Source organism: Schistocerca cancellata, chromosome 4 (genome assembly GCF_023864275.1).
Source record: "Schistocerca cancellata isolate TAMUIC-IGC-003103 chromosome 4, iqSchCanc2.1, whole genome shotgun sequence".
NCBI lineage: Eukaryota > Metazoa > Arthropoda > Insecta > Orthoptera > Acrididae > Schistocerca > Schistocerca cancellata.
Window position 1 is genome coordinate 118,656,581 of NC_064629.1, and position 21,428 is coordinate 118,678,008.

Consider the following 21,428-nt stretch of genomic DNA (forward strand, 5'->3'; position numbering starts at 1 on the left):
TACATTCACATAATTACGGAAGGCTAAAATGTGTTATTACTTTCAGATTTTATTTTATTTTCACCTTTCTGACAGTCAAGCATTAATTGCCTTGCGGAACAATGAAGTTATTTTTGTCGGTTTGCAAAATAAATTTTCTTTTATTAATCTTTTCCGCTGAGGCACACAATATATTTGAAACGAAGTTTTTAATTCCACACACACTGTTCGCTGCATTTCAAGTGCACGTTTTCAACTTCTAGCCCGTATGGCATTATGCCATAATAAACAACCAAACATGAGATAACACAGTATTGGTACTCCAAGAAACTGTACATACCATAAACCACATTGAAAAGCTTAATATCAGGTCGTAGCCTACTTCACTGGTAATCTGGACGTACAAATGTACATTTTAAATGTGCACATTTTAGTATGAGTCACGTAATTCCGATGCTCTTGGAGTGTCCTCTGATGACTTGTTTCTTTTATGACATAATGTAAGATCTTTTAATGTTTTACATGTACGAACATATGGGCTCCCTACGGCATCGTAGCTGCGCAAGCTCGGTGACGCCTGTCATCTGGCGCTCTCTGGCAGATGCAGAAATGAACCTGTTTCTAACATGTCGCGGGAAAAATATTTATTGCTAATGGCGGTGTGAAAAGCGTTACTATCAAAGTAAATTTCCTTTTACACAAGTTGAACTATGCACGAGAATGTACGACGACTTTCTTAAAGCACAGACCGTTTGATTCTCATTTAAAAATCAACTCTTTGATGACAAGCCATTTACATGAATTTCGAGCCCAGAAGATCAGACATTTATGTCGGTATTAAAAATTTTACTCGCACATTTGTGTGATATATCTTAAATTGTAATACGCGCATAGAAGACAAAAATTATATGTGAAAGCTTAGCTTCTCTTGTAGTATATTAATCTTATAGACCAATATTATATGTGAAAGCTTTGCTTTTCGTGTAGCAACACTATGTATATTAATTTAAACCATTAACTTTTTCTGTTTGTGTGTTCGCGCTACTTAACAGTGATGTTGCTATTAGCTGACTACGTCACATGTCCTAAGCTCTGAATACCCACTGTCACCGGCTGGCGAGATCACGTGATGTAAGCTATGACTGTCTTACAAAAGTGCATCGCAATCTCGATTTCAATGCCTCAGAAAGTAACATGCGGTGTTTGGTGGAATTCCAATTTATACTTTCGTAATACGAAAATATGCAGCGCACATGTTGCTGCACTTTAAAGATCTTTTCAAAAGTGTTTTTTTCCCTGTGATTCATTTTCTAAAGCACCAGGAAATTCTATGCCCATGTATAAAACCATAACCATTCAAAGGACTGATAAGTTATACGGTTCCCAGAGAACAAATACTGTCAGTTAACAGGGAAAAAGTATGTTTTCACTCGGGAGAAAGTGTATTTTTAACCAGGAAATCCGGGAGAAATCCAGGAATTTTTTTTCCTTGTCCGTGTATACACTCTGTGCTGACAGTGACAGGAGATAAGTCCAGGCTGTCAATAAACACACACAGGAACTGTGCCACCAAGAGACAATGGAGAAACTGACTGAGTGGAACTGTGCATCTGCTTAAATCTGTAATTTTGGTGGGTGAATGTTAATTTGTGAACTATTTGTCTTATGGCATGTGGAAGTAAGATGTAGTCTGTGTTTTGACTGCTGTCTATGGTGGCGGATCATAATTGAGGCAAATGAATAGGACTATTTGAATAACAGGCAGATACATAATATAGTCTGTCATTTGCACCCTTTATAGTGTTCAAACGTAACTACATGGTGCCATACTGGACACAGCCTTGCGTTGCAGTGCCCTCTGCATTTTTTGTGTACCATATGTACTGGCGGACACAGCATCTGTCTACTTCATTAGCTTCGCATAACTCAGTGCTTGTCGACATAAGAGTATGGTGCTCCCTCTGTCTTTTACCTTTGGTACCTATGGAAAACTGTACCCAAAATCTCGGTGAGGGGGCAGTCGATCAAGCTAATCAGTTGTCATCCATCCTCTCATCTGTGTGGTGGGATACTATATCCAGCTAGGTCTAGGACACTGTCATTGTGCTACAACTGAGCTCTGCTACTAGTGACAAAGACAGAGGTGGCTGCTGGCTGCAACTGCAGGTCCCAAGAGTCAGTTGAGTCATGTGAGTATGGGGGGGGGGGGGGGGGGGGACCAAGAGTTTTGCCTATATGTGCATTCATGTAGCATGGCTTCATTTGGTTACTGGGTTTCAGTGTTATAACATTATTAGTTTGGACACTGTACAATAAGTTCTCAAGCTGTTGCATTGCTTTCGCTGGTACCCATTACTGCTCTCCATTTATGTAGATGGTAATAATTACCTGATCCTTGACTTCAAAAAATTTTTGTCTCGACTGTTGTCAGTGCTTGATTTGTGGATGCACAAGTAACTTTAGTATTGATGTTATAGTATGATGGGATCTCACATGCAATTTTTCTGCTGTAGATTCTGTATCATGTGGAGTGCATTATCATTGTACTGCTAGGTAAATTTTATCATATGAAATGTGAATATCCTCACAAATCTTTCAGCAACTCCATTTGCTTCAGTGTGAACTAGTATGGTTTTGGAAATCTGACATGACATTTCTGAACCAAAAAATTTGAACTTCCGTTACGAAAATTTAATGCCATTGTACCAACATTTTGATTTTGACAGCTCTTGACAGTGTTCATAGAAGTTTTTATCACATACAGAAATTTCAGAAATGCATTGATGACAGTCGGCAGATAGCTTCCTAAAAATGGTCCAGCATAGTCAATATGTAAACATGACGAGTGTCCTTATGCCTGTGGCCACAGAAAATATTGTCGTGGGGGAGTGATCAGTATTTCTTGCATAAGTGTTATTTACATCTCCATCAGTGCTTTCAGGAGCAATGCATTTGACATGTACAATGTCTCAATGACATTAATGTATCATTTTAAGCACGTTCAGTTTCAGCATTTCATGAATCATTTGTGTCTTTTCTTATTCTGAATGTACCAGAATGACACATTTATAGATAGTGAGAACATGTCTCGTGTTCCAAAATGATTTAATTTCTGATTGATAGGTTAACTTTTTATCTGAAGGTCTTTGGCACAAGTTTTGCAATCAAGTTGGAATTCAGTGGAAAATTTTCAGCTGTGTCCTTACTTCTGACATCTGAAGCAGTCATATATCAGCAGAACAATCAGTTTTATTTTATCTTGCCCTATTGACAGTCGTTATAGCAAGTCTGGTTTGAATATTGACGTGTGGACCAGAAAACAATTTCATAATTATAGTTTGACAAAAGCATTGCCCAGTGCTGCAGGCATTGAGCTGTTCTGGAAGGGACAGTATTATTTGGTCCAAATGTAGCTATCACTAGCTTGTGGTCCATATGCAGAATGAATCTTTGGCAGTAAATGTTCTCATGAAACTTTTTTGCAGCTAAGATAACAGCAAGAGCTTTCTTTTCAGTTTGATTATAATTCCTGTGTGCAGCTGTCAGTGTTTTGGATGTGAATATGATCACCCTCCCGAAATAATATTGTTTATATGACAAGTCTGTGATGATCTCATATTTGGAATAATCTGTTGCAATAATTAAGATTTTATTGGGATCAAATGTGGCAAGAAATCTGGTACCTAGTAAACTTTTCTTAGTTTGTCAAATGCACATTGGCGTTCATTGTTCCAAGTACAGGTTGTTCCATTCCATAACAGTTTGTGAAGTGGCTCCTTTAATTTGGCCAAGAACAGCACATAATTTGCTTGAGATCTTTGTTCCAAATATACACTGCCAGCTAATGTATACATCGGTCCTTTCGATTTTGGAATTTGAGATGCATGTATTATGGCTTGCACATTATTGCCTTGAAATCAGAACAAATCCTCAACATGGCATTCGGTTTTTGTAAAACAATAATTGGTGTCACCTATTAGCTGCTAGTAATTGATTTTGTAATGTCATTCTGCTCTATGCGACAAAGTTCCTGTTTCACTTTTTCCTTTACTACAAATGCAATATTGTGTGCTTTACAGAATTTTGGCACAGCATTCCACTTCATGATGTGCACTTCGTAGTTTTAATGGTACGGTTGATTAATAAAAAATGACGTTGTTTCAATAGTTTCTGCAACTATTCAGTGTGAATCTGATTCAGTCCTCCATGGATGGTTAAGTTTAATTTATTGAATAAATTGTTTCTAGTAATTTTTGTGATTTGTTTGGGCTTAGTACTATAAATTTGGTCTCTTTTGTAAATTGTATGCAAAATCTATTAAGAATTCACCTTTTACTGGAAGTTGTTGGTAGCTGCTGCTATAGTTGAGGCGTTGTTAGATCCCTGCCAGTTGCTGTCAGTTGGGCATGGTCACTTCACTCGCGCACATCAACCAGTCATGTAATGCAATTTCATAAACATCTCTGTGACAATGTATCAGTGTCGCAGCTCTACAGAAGAGTCTTGTTTCTCCTGCAGCCATTTGCACTTCGCAGTTAAAGCTGACTACAGTGCTGCCAGCTGACGGATAATCTTATCCTGACTTGACTTCAAGTAGCAAACTCTGAAATTCAAATAGTTCTGATGCTCCCAATTTTTTGTATGCCTGTGAACTGATTAAAGAAATGGAAGAGCCCGTGTCTATTTGAAACTTCAATGACACTGAGTAACTTTGAGCATCACAAATAGAACTGTATCATTTACTGGAAAAATAACATTCACTTTACTTTTTGCCTGTGAAATTTTATCGATTTGCTCATGTTCATCTTGAACATCAATTTTATTTTTGTTATGAGTCACTTTTGTGTACTTTTGCGTTTTATTGTGTTGCCTGATTATCTTCGTGTTGCACACTTCAAATTTATGACCTTTTTCTTTCTTTCTTTCTTTTTTCCATTAAGGGCAGTGTGCGTTTCGGAAGAAACAACCTTCTCACTTGTGATTAAGAAACAGCATGCACAGAAATGTAATTTTCGTCTATTGAAGCTATTTACAATCTTCTCTGCTTGTGTCTTTTTTTGCCCAGTGACTTATGCACATAGTCGCACTCACAGCCTGTCCATGTGGGTTGCAAGCACATTAGTGTCTCCATACTGAAGTGAGTCAGCTGATACTAATGTCGGTTTATGTGGCCAGATTAAAACTTATTGTAAGCTGAGCACATGATGGGCATGTCACAAATGAGAGAAACAACATATGACTTTTTGCACGTTTCATTCTCACGCAGAAATTTGCGATCTCTGTTTAGGTTTAGTCCCTGTATCCTTGATTGGCTTTCTCAAAGCACTGAAAAATTTTATGCCTAGCTGCTGCCATTTGCACTTGAGCCTCAAAGTAACACGCTAGCATTTGAGTGTATATGGGAGTGGGGAGCATCATCAGATCTACTTCAGGGCATCGCTTTTGGTTTAATATGAAAATTTCTGTGCCAGCATTTGCAAGAAGAAAAACTTTGTGCTCAACATCACCTGATAATTGATGCATAATGAAATGTACTCCTTCCTGGAGACATACTTGGGTCAGAATTGTATCTTCTAGTCAAAAGCTGGAAATGGTGGCAATGACATCATAAATTTTTCATGGTCATGTTCCTTCTCTCCTGCTAGTTTGGGCAGATGGGCCACAATAAATTCCTGGGTGGTGGATAGCTGTTCAGCAGCAGCATCATGGACTTTAGAACATCAGATTGAACCATTTCTGTAAAAATGGAATTCTTAACATTATTTGAAATTCTCTGTTATCACCCTGAAAAAAAAAGGGTTAGCAACCAGAATGTGTTTCATAGTTCCATACAAAAGTATGTAGGGAGTAGGCTACAAACCCATATAGCCCCCTTCTCAACTGCTCCTTCCCTTTCACATCCACTGATCCTTACAATTGCCATAGGTTTGACAAGCACTTGCCAGTTATGTTGTGCTAGCAACCTTGTTTTCCTTGTTGCCAGTTCTGTTGTATTTTATTTCCCATCACTAGTTATTTTATCACTTTTTCTATCAATAATCAGGTGTGGCTTTTCTACTCATCACCAGTTTTGGCGTTTGCACTTGTCGCTGATTAAACATTGGGCACTTGTCGCTGATTAAACATTGCCATTTATGTTTCTCATCATTGCCAGTCACGTTGCTTTCACCAATTAACCTGGTGTCCAACATAAAGGTGACAGGAAGAGATTCCCCCTACCACAGAATGTAGTTGCCATTAATGAAGTGCCTCTCTGTGGTACCTGATTGTAACTGCTTGGTGCCACACAAAAGACTGGTCATGCCTTGGGGCACCCTCTGTATGTATGGCTGTGTACTGTATCTGCCAGCACAAACAACAGTCTGTCTCCTCATTAGTTCACCGATTGCCCATCTAATCCTCAACATTTCTTATACAGTGCCATGCTTCAGTAGCTTTTATTCTCCTTTCTGTCACTACTGTACACTGTTCGTATTTCACTGTAGTACAAGCCTGCATTCCAGACAAATACTTTCAGAAAAGACATCTTGACACTTCAATTTAAATTCGATTTAAACACATTTCTCATGTTCAGAAACGCTTTCCTTGCTATTGCCAGTCTGCATTTTATACCCACTTTACTTCTTCCACTGTCATTTATTTTGCTGCCCAAATAGAGTACTTATCTGGTTTTTTTTTTCTTTTTTTCACATTTCCTAATCTAATTCCCTCCCCATCACACAGTTTAATTTGACTACACTTCAGTACCCTCATTTTACTTTTGTCAATGTTCATTTTATAATCTCTTTTGGAGACACTATCCACTCTTCAGCTGATACTCAGAGTACTTTGTCATCTTACAGAATTATGCTGTTATTACTGAGCCTTGAAGTTTTTACGTCTTTTCCCTGAACTTTAATTCCTTTTCCATTTTCTGTTTAGTTTCTTTACTTCTTGCTCAGCACCATAACACTGGGAGTAGGCTACAAACCTATATAGCCCCCTTCTCAACTGCTCCTTCCCTTTCACATCCACTGATCCTTACAAATGCAATTTGTTTTCTGTACAAGTTTTAAATAAATTTTTGCTCCCTGTATTTTTATCCATAACAACTTCAGAATACTGAATAGTGTGTTCCATCTAATATTTTCAAAACCTCTAAATCTACAAATTCTATAAATATGGATTTGCTTTTCTTCAAACTATCTTCTTGCATTTCCCCAGAGCATACTGTTATTTTACCAGTAGCTCAGCTACAGTCAGTCATTTCATCCTTCTGTAGACAGCAGGTGTTACTTTACATCCAGAACTTATGAGTCCATAATACTCACACCTTTCAGTATCTGACTGTTTAGATACTGGTGTTATTAGATTTTCGTGAAATCTGAGGAAATTTTGCCTAATGCTACTTTTGAAACTATCAACAACGTTTGGTGATTTCAACTCATCTAGGCCCCATCTACTTATTTTTTTTTCTTTTTTCTGCAATTTCTTTGGTTTTAATCCACAGTGCATAACTATATATTATGTTCTGATTTCACATTTGCTCCTTGAAATGTTTTGCAATTTACACACTGATTTCAAAATCTCTGCGTTACCATTATATGATACATACGAAACCTTCCAGTGTTTTTTCCACATATTAAACCTTCTTTCGTGATTCGTCAACCAGATTTTTACAATGATTAAATTTTGTTTCGTGAAAAATTTTAACAGGTTGCTCCCTCTTTCATTCCCATCTCTCAATCCATCTTCTCCTACCATGCCTCTTCCTTTTCATATTATTAAATTCCAGCCTCCTCATCACTGTTAAATTTTTGTCTCCTCTTTGCATAATTCCTCTTATTTCATCTTACATTGTTTCAACCTCTTCACCTCTTGAACTGTGTGTGTGTGTGTGTGTGTGTGTGTGTGTGTGTGTGTGTGTGTGTGTAAAATTACCGTTGTGAGCCATGGTGTTGTGTGTATATTAGCTATGACACACACACACACACACACACACACACACACACACACACACACACAGTCTCACTGTGTAAGTCTTCTGTGACTTCAGCAACTCATGTTGTGGTGTTGCTGAAAGAGAACCAAAAACTGATACAATTTTTCTGTGCTTTAGGAGGGCCTATGGACCACTCATTCATCACAAGCAGTTGAGTTGTTGTTAACCCTCAATTTTTATTTGTAATTTTCATCATGGAATTTCCATTAATTTACTATACTATCTGACTTGTTTGTGTTTGTTTAAGCTGTGTTTGTCCCTGTGACCACTTGTTGTTCCTCATCTTTCAGTTAATATTTAACTGTAATAACTTGGTGGTGATGGTATGAGTACAGAAGAAATTGAGGTTGAGCTTGTGTAAATAATGAAGTAGGCATATTGGTACTCCTACTGAATTCCAAACTTTGGAATGTAACAGTGCCATGAAGTAAATCCAGATTTGTTAAAATCATTTTATCGGAAGAGTTGTTGAATTTGCTAGCTTTAATCATCTGCCAAGTGAACCGATACTTCACTCGATTACACCTGTAAAAATTAATGTATCTTGTTTTGTGACCATACAGCCAATCTTGCTCTCCCTTCCTGCTTGTTTTCTTTCAGTGCCTCACTTCTTCCTTGTGAGCTATACTTCTTGCCTGTTTTATGGAAACAGACTTTTCCTGATAATCCATTTGTGCTATCACCACTGGCACGTTAATTCCAAAACTCTGATAGGCAGATTATTGGCAGTCTGCTAACTGCCCCAGTTTTAACTCGTAACAAATGTTCTTGATATCTCATTAAGCAATTGATTCACTCACCATATAGTGCACTAAAAAGTTTCAGTAAATAGAGACTTCACACATCGATGCTGTATTCTGAGCAACCTTACTCTGACAGCTGAACGACAGAACACTGAAAGTGTCAGTAATGAACACCAATATTTAAACTCGGAGGCAATTAATTTCCATTCCTCGTTTTAGTCTGTGCCTGTCATTCTTCTACCTTATAGGTTTTGTCATGACCCATCATTCATTCACTGCAGTGTTTGTTACTATTTCTAAGTTATTGCTGCTAGATTGTGTTGAAAAGACCTTAATAATCCATTTCTTCAATTTCAGTGTGAGTGCAACGTTGCCTAGCGGTCAGTTATCAAATATCCCATGGCGAAGAACAGGTGTGAAGTACACAAATAATGAAGCGTACTTTGATGTGGTGGAGGAAGTGGATGCAATAATTGACAAGGCTGGCTCTACAGTGTTTGCAGAAATACAGGGATATGTAAGTAATTTTTTTATTAATTTTGAATAATTGTAAACCACACAACTCTGTCTCGTGATCACAGTCTGATTTACAATAAAATGTCTCTTTCATTCCATAAGTAATGTATTGATGTAAGTCACAAAATTTTTATTATTTAATCAAATGTTCATTGTAAATTTTGACTCACCTGATCTCGCATAGTCAGCTTTCTCTCACTTGAAATTCCACCTGTTGAAATATTTATCCTCTATTGGAACAATAAAGCAGCTAAGTATGCCATTCATCTGCTTTAAGAAAAGATGAAATCATTTATTTTACTTGCTTGTGCATGATATAAAGACCAAATTTCTATTTTCAGTTGGATCTCTGAGTGATTTTGCACCAGATGCTGATATAGTGCATTTATGTATATTAAATTTATTACTACAATATTGATACTATTATTAACTTACAGCAATATAATTTTCTATAAATTTTATGTGGATGAAATGGGGAAGTGAGGATTGCTCTTCAGCAAAGTATGTTACCACCATTTAAGAATTTAAATTGCCAATAAGATGCCATTTGTTTGGGGATTGATTAAACAACTTCAGAAGCTAAAGCCATGATTAATACACAGTTTTTTCCTACTGTAGTGACCCAGAGATGGGTACACATTATCAAGAGGTTGAGCAAAGAGTGAGAGTGAGTGGTCCTGTGTATGCCCAGAGACGTCAGTGATTCAGCATTATCTGTAATAGCTTCTGTTGATCAAGCACAGTTTACAAAGGTATAGTGGTCTTCAGTGCTGTATTTGGCTGGTGGTTGCAGGTGCATGTACTACAAAGGAATGCTGATACTTCATCAATGAGATATGATGTCACCTCCACAGGTCAGTGCCATGGCAGCATGCTGTACTGGTTATGGTAGTGGGATGAGGAAGGTGCAGACCACCCAGATGTACTGCAGTGACCCAGTGCAGCTACCACTTCAACAGTCTCAAAGACAGCCTGTTGTGCATTCAGTTTAAGACTGCTTACTTTGGTCCAGGGCACCAGTTGTCGTCAAAACTAGGCCCCAAGTCATCCACCAGGGATTGACCAATACTGCAGCAGATACTCAAGAGTCAACGAAGGGGCAGCATGGATATACGTCACCTGATCAATGTGAAGATGGCAGCTTGCAGATAATCTGTGATGACTGAGCAGTGGGCAGGGTTGGCTGCTCATTAGTCCTCTAATTCATCCATGATATGCCATTAGGCAGCAGGGGCAGACCACACCTGTGGTTTGCATCAGGTTGGCTGCTTCTTGGTGTTGAAGTCAGCAAGCAAGTAACAGGCTGGTGAATATCAATCAGCATGTTTCACTGATCAGACTGTCATTCTCTCTGGTTCTGCCAACACAGCAAAATGTGTTCTTGAACTCCAAAAGCATCTCTGTTTCACAGGTTGAGCCTGCATCTATGACATAGTGGCTCTGGTTGTAGGAGTACATTTGTCCCCGTTCATGAGACATGTCATTGCTCCTTGCCTTGCTGTGGTAATTTCAACGATGATTGTGGATTGCTGAGTTTGGTTCTTTCTGTCTACGTTTGACTTTTTTAGTCGTACTTGGTCAGTGAAGTTACATAGTGTTATCTCACTGTGCCCTGTTGAGTAGCACAGTGGTGCTTGCATATCTGTCTGCCCTATTCTGTGGTATGTTGCACTGGTGGTACACCATGTTGACATAGTGATTGATACACCAGCCCCGCACTAACTTAATCTGTTACGAGCTCGCCTGTCAGAACCTTAACAAAATTTTAAGCCTGCCCAGTAAAATTATTCTGCAGTGTAACATTCCTCCCCTGTTTCAAAGAAAATCATCTCAAATTTTGCTTTTGCTTACCCTCTATGACATTTTTTAGATCTACTTATGTAAATGTACATGGTGCAAAACTTTGTTGTTCTTGGGAACTGGCTTACATGGATTGTTTCCTAATTCTATATTATCATTCTAGAGTTTTGGCTTGCTGAACTCTCTTTCATGATTATGTTCCATTATACTTATTTCCTTCTCTCAAAAGTTATACTAATTTACAATTCCATTATTTCATGTCTTGGTTTATGCTAGTTAACCACTTGATAGGTTTCTGATATGTGGCTAATTCTGGATAATGAATACTCCTACATCTGATAAAAAAGTAAAATAAGCAAATTACTATCAGTAATGAGGCAAAACTAGTGGTCATAATGTTTATAGTTGCCACATTTCAGCATTGGTTCTCCTGTAGTATTGTTGAATATGTTGGAACATTTGCTCCATGGAAATTTTGCCCTGCTGAGATACTATCAGTGTGTGTAAGGAGTGTATGAGATCAGCATTCAGGGTATTGGTAAGATAAGTTAGATTTTGTGTTGGCAGTACCGCAGGCCTTTTCTCTGGCCAATATAAAGTAGAGAGAGTAAATTGGAGTACAGTCATACCCTTGAGTTTAGCTGAGAGGCAGAAGTTTGTCATAGCTATCTCACACGTTGAGCCATTCACCAAAATGCCACTATCACATAACTCAAACTATACTGTGTCCTGAAGTTTTCCCTCCCTATAGCATTTCATAATTATGACCCTGGTGCAAAGACTAAGTATATCCAATGTGTCCCTATCTTTTGAAAATGAGGCTGTGATGCAAATATTTCTGTCCATCATTCCATTGTCTTTGTTTCCCCTGAAACAGTTGCATGTTGCCTGTCAGTGCATCAGTCTGCGTTTTTGTGGCTTAACAAATGATGATATTCTCCTCGAATGCTCCTTGAGGTCACACAGAGACATAAGAGAGTGAGCTCATCCATGATCAAACATAATTAAAATATCTCGCATCTTTACTTGAACCATTCTTCCCATAACTGTCCGTCTTACTGAATAAGGGTGAACTGTGTAATATCTATACGGCGTGGTCATCCCTACAACTGGTAGTCGAACTAACACATATAACTGTGCTCTGTCCATTTGCTCTGTTCACATTTACTATGTGGTAAAACATTGCAAAGTGTTTCTCCGACACTTTTGCTTTATGCCGTAGCTCTACAGGAAATTCTTCCTCCACTAGTTGCAACACTTTTAAGAATTGTGGTGGCAGTAACACTGAACTTAATGGTTTGTTTGCCTTATGGTAAACTATCTTCTGCAGTGACCCATCTTCAATTCGTGCATCATTGAGTCTATGTGCCATTGCTCATAAAAAACTGGCTATTGCTCATTTACTGTATAGTAAGCTCAGTTGCTTTTGTATTTCTCATAAATTCCTGTTCCCTTCATATCCTGGGAGTATTGGGGTAAACCCATGCTTAACTCACATACCGTCTTGGATCTGGTCAGAACATCTTGCTCAAAGTTCGGCAATTGTGCTGTATGCCAATCTTCTATAGCTTTGGTGGTGTATGCCAGTGTTTGCACTTGCCTAACTGTGTTATTCAGCTCCCAAATACCTTTGTTATCTGCTGTCCCAAATACTGTTTTTAATATTTTCCCTCCTGCATTGAGCCACCTTCATTTCCTACAAATTAATATTTATGGTACAGTGTCAGTGATTTGTGTCAGTTGAGCTCTCAGTTTGCCCTATGACGTGCTCAATTCCTTGTATTTACCCTGTACCTCAGTGAGGACTTTGTTATCCTTCACTACCTTATACAGCCCTACAAATGCTTATTGCAGTCCTTGGACTGGTTTCTTACTTCCCACATGTCAGTTGTTGTTGTTGTTGTTGTTGTTGTGGTCTTCAGTCCTGAGACTGGTTTGATGCAGCTCTTCATGCTACTCTATCCTGTGCAAGCTTCATCATCTCCCAGTACCTACTGCAACCTACATCCTTCTGAATCTGCTTAGTGTATTCATCTCTTGGTCTCCCCCTACGATTTTTACCCTCCACGCTGCCCTCCAATACTAAATTGGTGATCCCTTGATGCCTCAACAAATGTCGTACCAACCGATCCCTTCTTCTGGTCAAGTTGTGCCACAAACTTCTCTTCTCCCCAATCCTATTCAATACTTCCTCATTAGTTATGTGATCTACCCATCTAATCTTCAGCATTCTTCTGTAGCACCACATTTCAAAAGCTTCTATTCTCTTCTTGTCCAAACTATTTATCGTCCATGTTTCACTTCCATACATGGCTACACTCCATACAAATACTTTCAGAAATGACTTCCTGACGCTTAAATCTATAATCGATTTTAACGAATTTCTCTTCTTCAGAAACGCTTTCCTTGCCATTGCCAGTCTGCATTTTATATCCTCTCTACTTCGACCATCATCAGTTATTTTGCTCCCCAAATAGCAAAACTCCTTTACTACTTTAAGTGTCTCATTTCCTAATCTAATTCCTCAGCATCACCCGAAAGCCAGCTTTCTATACCTATAACGATTTCAACTACATTCCATTATCCTCGTTTTGCTTTTGTTGATGTTCATCTTATATCCTCCTTTCAAGACACTGTCCATTCCGTTCAACTGCTCTTCCAGGTCCTTTGCTGTCTCTGACAGAATTACAATGTCATCAGCAAACCTCAAGGTTTTTATTTCTTCTCCATGGATTTTAATACCTACTCCGAATTTTTCTTTTGTTTCCTTTACTGCTTGCTCAATATACAGATTGAATAACATCGGGGAGAAGCTACAACCCTGTCTTACTCCCTTCCCAAACACTGCTTCCCTTTCATGTCCCTCGACTCTTATAACTGCCATCTGGTTTCTGTACAAATTGTAAATAGCCTTTCGCTCCCTGTATTTTACCCCTGCCACCTTTAGAATTTGAAAGAGAGTATTCCAGTCAACATTTTCAAAAGCTTTCTCTAAGTCTACAAATGCTAGAAACGTAGGTTTGCCTTTCCTTAATCTTTCTTCTAAGATAAGTCGTAAGGTCAGTATTGCCTCACGTGTTCCAGTATTTCTACGGAATCCAAACTGATCTTCCCCGAGGTCGGCTTCTACTAGTTTTTCCATTCGTCTGTAAAGAATTCGTGTTAGTATTTTGCAGCTGTGGCTTATTAAACTGATTGTTCGGTAATTTTCACATCTGTCAACACCTGCTTTCTTTGGGATTGGAATTATTATATTCTTCTTGAAGTCTGAGGGTATTTCGCCTGTTTCATACATCTTGCTCACCAGATGGTAGAGTTTTGTCAGGACTGGCTCTCCCAAGGCCGTCAGTAGTTCCAATGGAATGTTGTCTACTCCGGGGGCTTTGTTTCGACTCAGGTCTTTCAGTGCTCTGTCAAACTCTTCATGCAGTATCGTATCTCCCATTTCATCTACATCTACATCCTCTTCCATTTCCATAATATTTTCCTCAAGTACACCGCCCTTGTATAGACCCTCTATATACTCCTTCCACCTTTCTGCTTTCCCTTCCTTGCTTAGAACTGGGTTTCCATCTGAGCTCTTGATGTTCATACAAGTGGTTCTCTTATCTCCAAAGGTCTCTTTAATTTTCCTGTAGGCAGTATCTATCTTAACCCTAGTGAGACAAGCCTCTACATCCTTACATTTGTCCTCTAACCATCCCTGCTTAGCCATTTTGCACATCCTGTCGATCTCATTTTTGAGACGTTTGTATTCCTTTTTGCCTGCTTCATTAACTGCATTTTTATATTTTCTCCTTTCATCAATTAAATTCAATATTTCTTCTGTTACCCAAGGATTTCTAAGAGCCCTGGTCTTTTTACCTACTTGATCCTCTGCTGCCTTCACTACTTCATCCCTCGAAGCTACCCATTCTTCTTCTACTGTACTTCTTTCCCCCATTCCTGTCAATTGTTCCCTTATGCTCTCCCTAAAACTCTGTACAACCTCTGGTTCTTTCAGTTTATCCAGGTCCCATCTCCTTAAATTCCCACCTTTTTGCAGTTTCTTCAGTTTTAATCTACAGGTCATTACCAATAGATTGTGGTCAGAGTCCACATCTGCCCCTGGAAATGTCTTACAATTTAAAACCTGGTTCCTAAATCTCTGTCTTACCATTATATAATCTATCTGATACCTTTTAGTATCTCCAGGGTTCTTCCATGTATACAACCTTCTATCATGATTCTTAAACCAAGTGTTAGCTATAATTAAGTTGTGCTCTGTGCAAAATTCTACCAGGTGGCTTCCTCTTTCATTTCTTAGCCCCAATCCATATTCACCTACTATGTCTCCTTCTCTCCCTTTTCCTACACTTGAATTCCAGTCACCCATGACTATTAAATTTTCGTCTCCCTTCACTATCTGAATAATTTCTTTTATATCATCATACATTTCTTCAATTTCTTCGTCATCTGCAGAGCTAGTTGGCATATAAACTTGTACTACTGTAGTAGGCGTGGGCTTCGTGTCTATCTTGGCCACAATAATGCGTTCACTATGCTGTTTGTAGTAGCTTACCCGCATTCCTATTTTCCTATTCATTATTAAACCTACTCCTGCATTACCCCTATTTGACTTGTGTTTATAACCCTGTAGTCACCTGACCAGAAGTCTTGTTCCTCCTGCCACCGAACTTAACTAATTCCCACTATATCTAACTTTAACCTATCCATTTCCCTTTTTAAATTTTCTAACCTACCTGGCCGATTAAGGGATCTGACATTCCACGCTCCGATCCGTAGGATGCCAGTTTTCTTTCTCCTGATAACGACATCCTCTTGAGTAGTCCCCGCCCGGAGATCGGAATGGGGGACTATTTTACCTCCGGAATATTTTACCCAAGAGGACGCCATCATCATTTAATCATACAGTAAAGCTGCATGCCCTCGGGAAAAATTACGGCCGTAGTTTCCCCTTGCTTTCAGCCGTTCGCAGTACCAGCACAGCAATGCCGTATTGGTTATTGTGACATCCAGACTGTTGCCCTTGCAACTACTGAAAAGGCTGCTGCCCCTCTTCAGGAACCACACATTTGTCTGGCCTCTCAACAGATACCCCTCCGTTGTGGTTGTACCTACGGTACGGCCATCTGTATCGCTGAAGCACGCAAGCCTCCCCACCAACGGCAAGGTCCATGGTTCATGGGGGGGAGTAGCAATCTATCCTTTCCATATTGTTGTTTTTCCATTCTGAACCCTCCAATTTATTTAGAAATTTGTTAACAGTGAATATAAATTTATAGGAAGTCTTTTCTGAGTTTTTTTGAAGTGTAGACTTGTATGGGAGTGAAATGTGGACAGTGGAAACTGCCACAATGTAGTGCTACAGAAGAATTTTGAAGATTACATTGGTAGATCAAATAACTAATGAGAATGTACTGAATTGCATTGGAGAGAGAAAAATGGCATGGCATAACTAGGAGGAGGAATGGTTGATACAATATCCCGAGTATCAAGTAATCATCAGTTTGGCAATGAAGGAAGTGCAGGAGGTAAAAATTGCAGAGGGAAATAAAGTGACTGCAGAAAACAAATTCAGATGTATGTAAGTTGCAATATTCATGCAGAGATGAAGTGACTTCCTCAGGATAGGCTAGCATGGAGAGTTGCATGAAACAGTACTCGGCCAGATGAGCATGGGCATCCTATCTCAAGATGCTAAATGGTATTTGTCATAAGAATATTAAGTTGCCAACAGGCACCTGTCACATCAGTCTAGTTCTGAGTGGCTGATGAACCACTGCTCTGAACATAGTGACACTTTCTCATGGTGAGACAAATCCACAAAGCAAAAGCATTGTCACAGTCAGTCTCACACTGTGTGGTTGATCATCCAAACTTGGAGTAGAGAATCGGGAATTGTCATGTGCGACCAAGCTATTCAGAATCCATACTGGGGTGCACCAGACTTCAAAATAATGAACCAGGGTTAGAAAAGTGTGACTCTGCTGATTTCAAACACTCAGAAGAGTTTAAGAGTGACTGAGACAAAGAAATCTTTCAACAAAAAATTTTTTTCAATTTTTTTTCATCAGTTCCAGGTGCATTCCACGAGTTTCATTGTTACGTACACTTTTGAGAAATTGAATTATAGATAGCTGCTCTGATGTAGAGAGAACACTCCCATTGCTAGACAGAATGAAATAGTTAGCGATATCACACAACTAGGGTTTTGCCACACCTTGTGCTAGCCATTAGTGTGACAGTTGAGCTTCAGAAGGGTGACCTGTACAATTCTGACTGGGGTTTTTGTGTGCCACCATGTTGTGTGTGTACACTAAATACCTAAATTTGAGAAAAATCACTACCTCCAGAGTCAGTTGCAGTTGGTGTCAGTGATTGAGGTTATTGTTGGCTGCAGCAGATTGTAGCAATGGATAGATTACCTACAGTGTGGTGAGTTTGGTGCCAGATGACAACTGGGGAGTAGCCATACTGTGCAGAGCTATCTTCACGCTGTAAGGTTTGTAAGGGTCTGCCACACACATGTGCCTCCACTCACTGATATGCGTATGCATCCTGTTGGTGACAGGGCACTTTTTGGGATAGTGTTGGAGGTATTCTTGTGTGCCTTGTGGAAAGCCAGTGCCACTGCTGGTCTCTCAGGGTACTTTTGCACTGCTGGAACTGCACAATCCAGCCATCTGACTTCCACTGCCAATGGCAGCAGCCACCTTAAACAAGGAGCCTCTGCTGGTTACATCCAGGTTTCTGGTGACAAAGTTGTCGGACTTGCTGTGAGCACACCATTGCCAGTTTCCACCTGTACAAAGTCATAGCACAGACCATGGCAGTCTTTCCAGCTCATGGACACTAATTGAAGACGTACTCCATCAAAAGAGTAATAATGACAGTCGATCCCACTCCAGCTGAGCAGGTACTGCTCACTGCATTCTCCGTGGTATTCAGTAATCCACAGGTGCCTCCCAGGTTGTGCTGCTAAATGGCAAGCCCCTAAAGGAACTTCACATTCGTTTGTTGGATACTGGCTTGAAGAGCCTGGGTGTCCTGAGCTGGGAACTGGCAAGCACCGCTAGTCCGCTGCAACTATAATCTCTGGGCATGCTACAGTGACCACCCACCATATGGCACAGTGGTGCAGATGTTGATTTAAACAATCAGGTTGTGTGGATGGTCAAAACCTGGGGAATCTGTTGCACCTGAGGCTTACCTAGGGAAGTGGGACTCTATCTGGATGGACCTTTATTTCCATAGCTGCTCATGAAACTGAGGTGAAACTCTCAAACTGTAAGTTATCAACCCCCCAGTGGAATGGGTGTACTGCTGGTGGGTCTCAATACCCAATCTCACAAGAGGTCTTGTTTATCCAGTCCTCCGTACTCAGTAAATTCTAAGAGTTCTTGTGTTTATAGTAAGAAAATGTAGGCTGATACTCAGAATGTGTTTATAATATGTAAAAGAAAAGGGGGCAGCTTTGAGAAAGTTTAACCTTTTTGCATTCAAAAAGATTTGGAGGACATTGCAAGCAATGAAATTGTGGAAAGCTAAATGCCCTGGGTAATAAAACCAATGAAACAGAGCTCCACAGCACCTTGAACTACAGCAAAGATGTTGTCCTGTAGAGAGCTCTTAGATATTCCCAAAAGAGAACTGAAAGATAAGTGGGCTCAAGAAGGTATCTTTGAGATGTGACATGTAATGGAATGGGTGGATGGGGAGCTCATGAAATCCGACTCACTTATCCTTGCCTTCAGTACCACCCCAAAGCATATCAAGGTAGGATTCCTTCACTTCAAACTCTGTCCCTCTGTTCCCAAGCCAGTGCTCTGTTTTAACCCTTTGAGCCCCTGTGGTTTTCTGCCACAAACCACTATATATATATATATATATATATATATATATATATATATATATATATATATATATACATATACATACACACACACACACGTTGGTTTTGAAGTACCAGTGCCTTCAGCACTTAAGTCCTGATTCAGGCCATTAGTAGCATCAGTGATTTCATGCTAAAGGCACTGATACTTAAAAACAAAATGAATAATATGGGGGTATGAGGCAGAAACCACTGGTGTCCAAACAGTTAAGTGGTAGTGCTTTGGGCACACCACTCTAAGGTGTAAAGAAGAAACCATTTACAGCAAATGTGGTAAGACTGCCCACGAAGGTGTGTCATTTGTCCATCGTCTTCAGAGTGTGTAAATTGCTCTGGCGACCTCTCTCTCTGTAACAGAGACTGCAGCGTCTACCTTGAAGAAAGTAAGACACAGGAGCGTAAACCAACAAAGCACATCCCATATGGTGAGGCAAGATAGATCTACAAGGCTATGCAGCCTCCCACATACACCAGTATTCTGCTTCAGCTGTTAAAAGGCCTATTCTGACAGCATATCTGTACACAAATGGAGTTTGCTAGTGTCAGTACTACTAACTCATTTTTCAGTGAACTTGTGAAGCTGCAGTTATTTCAGAACCCATGGCCCCCCACCCCTCTCATGACAAAATCAGGAAAATCCATGATTGCTAACATTGCGGATCTCACAATACCTTCAAAAGCAGGTTCTGGTAAACTGTCCATCACCACCATTACCACTGTTGTGGTAGTTCCTACAAAGCCTTTCTATCCAAAAAAAAGCAAATGGGAAGTTTCAGCCACAGGCAAAAACAGATAGTAAACTGTCAGGTCATGTCTGTGTCATTCTGTCTGATGGTACTACTGATTCTCCTTCAGAGCAGTAACAATTTACTCGAAGTTGACATATGTCCGTCTCCTTCAAGTAAAACATCCAATGTCAAAAACCTTTATAAATTATATAGTATGCAAAATATAAATAAATGTGATTGTTTGCAGATGTACTGATGAAGGCAATAAAGCTTAAATAAGCTTATATACAAAAATAATATACCAAGCAGCATACTGCCTACTAATTCTCTGCCTAGTTATTAGTTTGATAACATAGAACCCTATACCAAACATATTCACAACACCCTCCACCTGCACCATACATAGCAGCACTGTAACTGCAGAATGAACAGTTGTTCACCTAAAGGGAGGGGGAGAGACATATTTAATGAAATGCTCCATTGATGCAAAATTCTGATCTGTATGTATTCCCAGGAATAAATGCTGATATCTTTCTTTCAAGTAAACATAATTTGTGCAAAATTTTATCCAAAATCCGTGTGAGTTTTTAAGTTCAATTGCATTGCAACACATCTGTTCTAATAATATGTGTAAGGGCTCAAATATAAAAGATAGTGTTTGTCCTAATATTATTCAGTTATTCACATTGTGATCATTTTATAATTCTTTCTTTCAGTATTAACATTTTGTGTTGTTAATTATGTAAACTAATTTGCTGTTTCCCTCCTATTGTTTGTTCCAGATTGACTGCTGCATAAAATTGAGTGGGATGCCCGATCTGACTCTGTCATTTATGAACCCTCGCCTGTTTGACGATGTCAGCTTCCATCCTTGTGTTCGCTTCAAGCGCTGGGAGGTAAAGTTCACTTTCTGTAAGCAAATGTGGATATATCTGTTTAATTTGTTGGTAACTAGGTGTTAATATTTTAAAATTGATATATTGTCATGTAAGATGATACAGTTTGATGAACACCATGATTAACTAATTATTGCTTGCTTACTTGTAGTCCCTATAGAATTTGTGAAAATGCCTTTTCTTAGGCATTGATAACATTTGCATGATTTCATTAAGCATTTTTTTAAATACATACTAGAGTGTTGAAGTTCTTTCAGTAATATATTTATAATATTGTTCATTTATACAGCCTCGCCCAAACTTTTTTGTCACTGTATCATCAATTTTATTTAGTTAAAACATCATCAGCAATTTGGAAAATGCATGTTTTCTAACATGAGCGTTTCAAAAACTTATAAAGAATATTTTTAATGACGTACTGAAATGGAATTAATTTACTAATTACATACCCTCATTTGTTTCTAGCTTACATTTGCATGAATTTCCGCATGAATTACCACTATTTGAACTGCTTTTCCTGCCTGTTTCTTATTTTAAGAGGTACATATCTCCCATACATTGCATTCATTTAAATATCGTATTGCACTTACATTGCTGTATTTATTTTGCTGATGTTTGTGTTTTCTTCCTTTCGTTATGTGATGTTTCAAATATCAACTTAATAAGAGGTTGTTGGGCTGTCAGAGAAAGGAAGAGAAGTAAGGAAGTGGGAGGGAGGGAGGCAGCAGATCATTTGCACAAGTGTGGAGATGGCAACAGTAGGTGCAATATAATACAGGCAAGTTATGTTGTTGGTTGGGGGCTGGAGGGGGCGGGGGGGGGGGGGGGGGGGCGTTACAGGACTGTGAGAAGAGTGGAGATAAAAAATAAGTGCTTATTGTATAAAGAGGA

At 39.1% G+C, this 21,428-nt stretch overlaps 1 protein-coding gene across 1 annotated transcript in view; it reads left to right on the plus strand.

Moving 5' to 3' along the window:
• LOC126183460 (AP-3 complex subunit mu-1) overlaps positions 1-21,428 on the plus strand; it is a 141,365-nt gene that overhangs the window by 75,538 nt on the left and 44,399 nt on the right. Inside the window, exons 5-6 of the mRNA XM_049925460.1 lie at positions 9,061-9,220; positions 20,424-20,537. Coding sequence (XP_049781417.1) covers positions 9,061-9,220; positions 20,424-20,537 — 274 coding nt within the window. The remainder of the gene's footprint in view (positions 1-9,060; positions 9,221-20,423; positions 20,538-21,428) is intronic.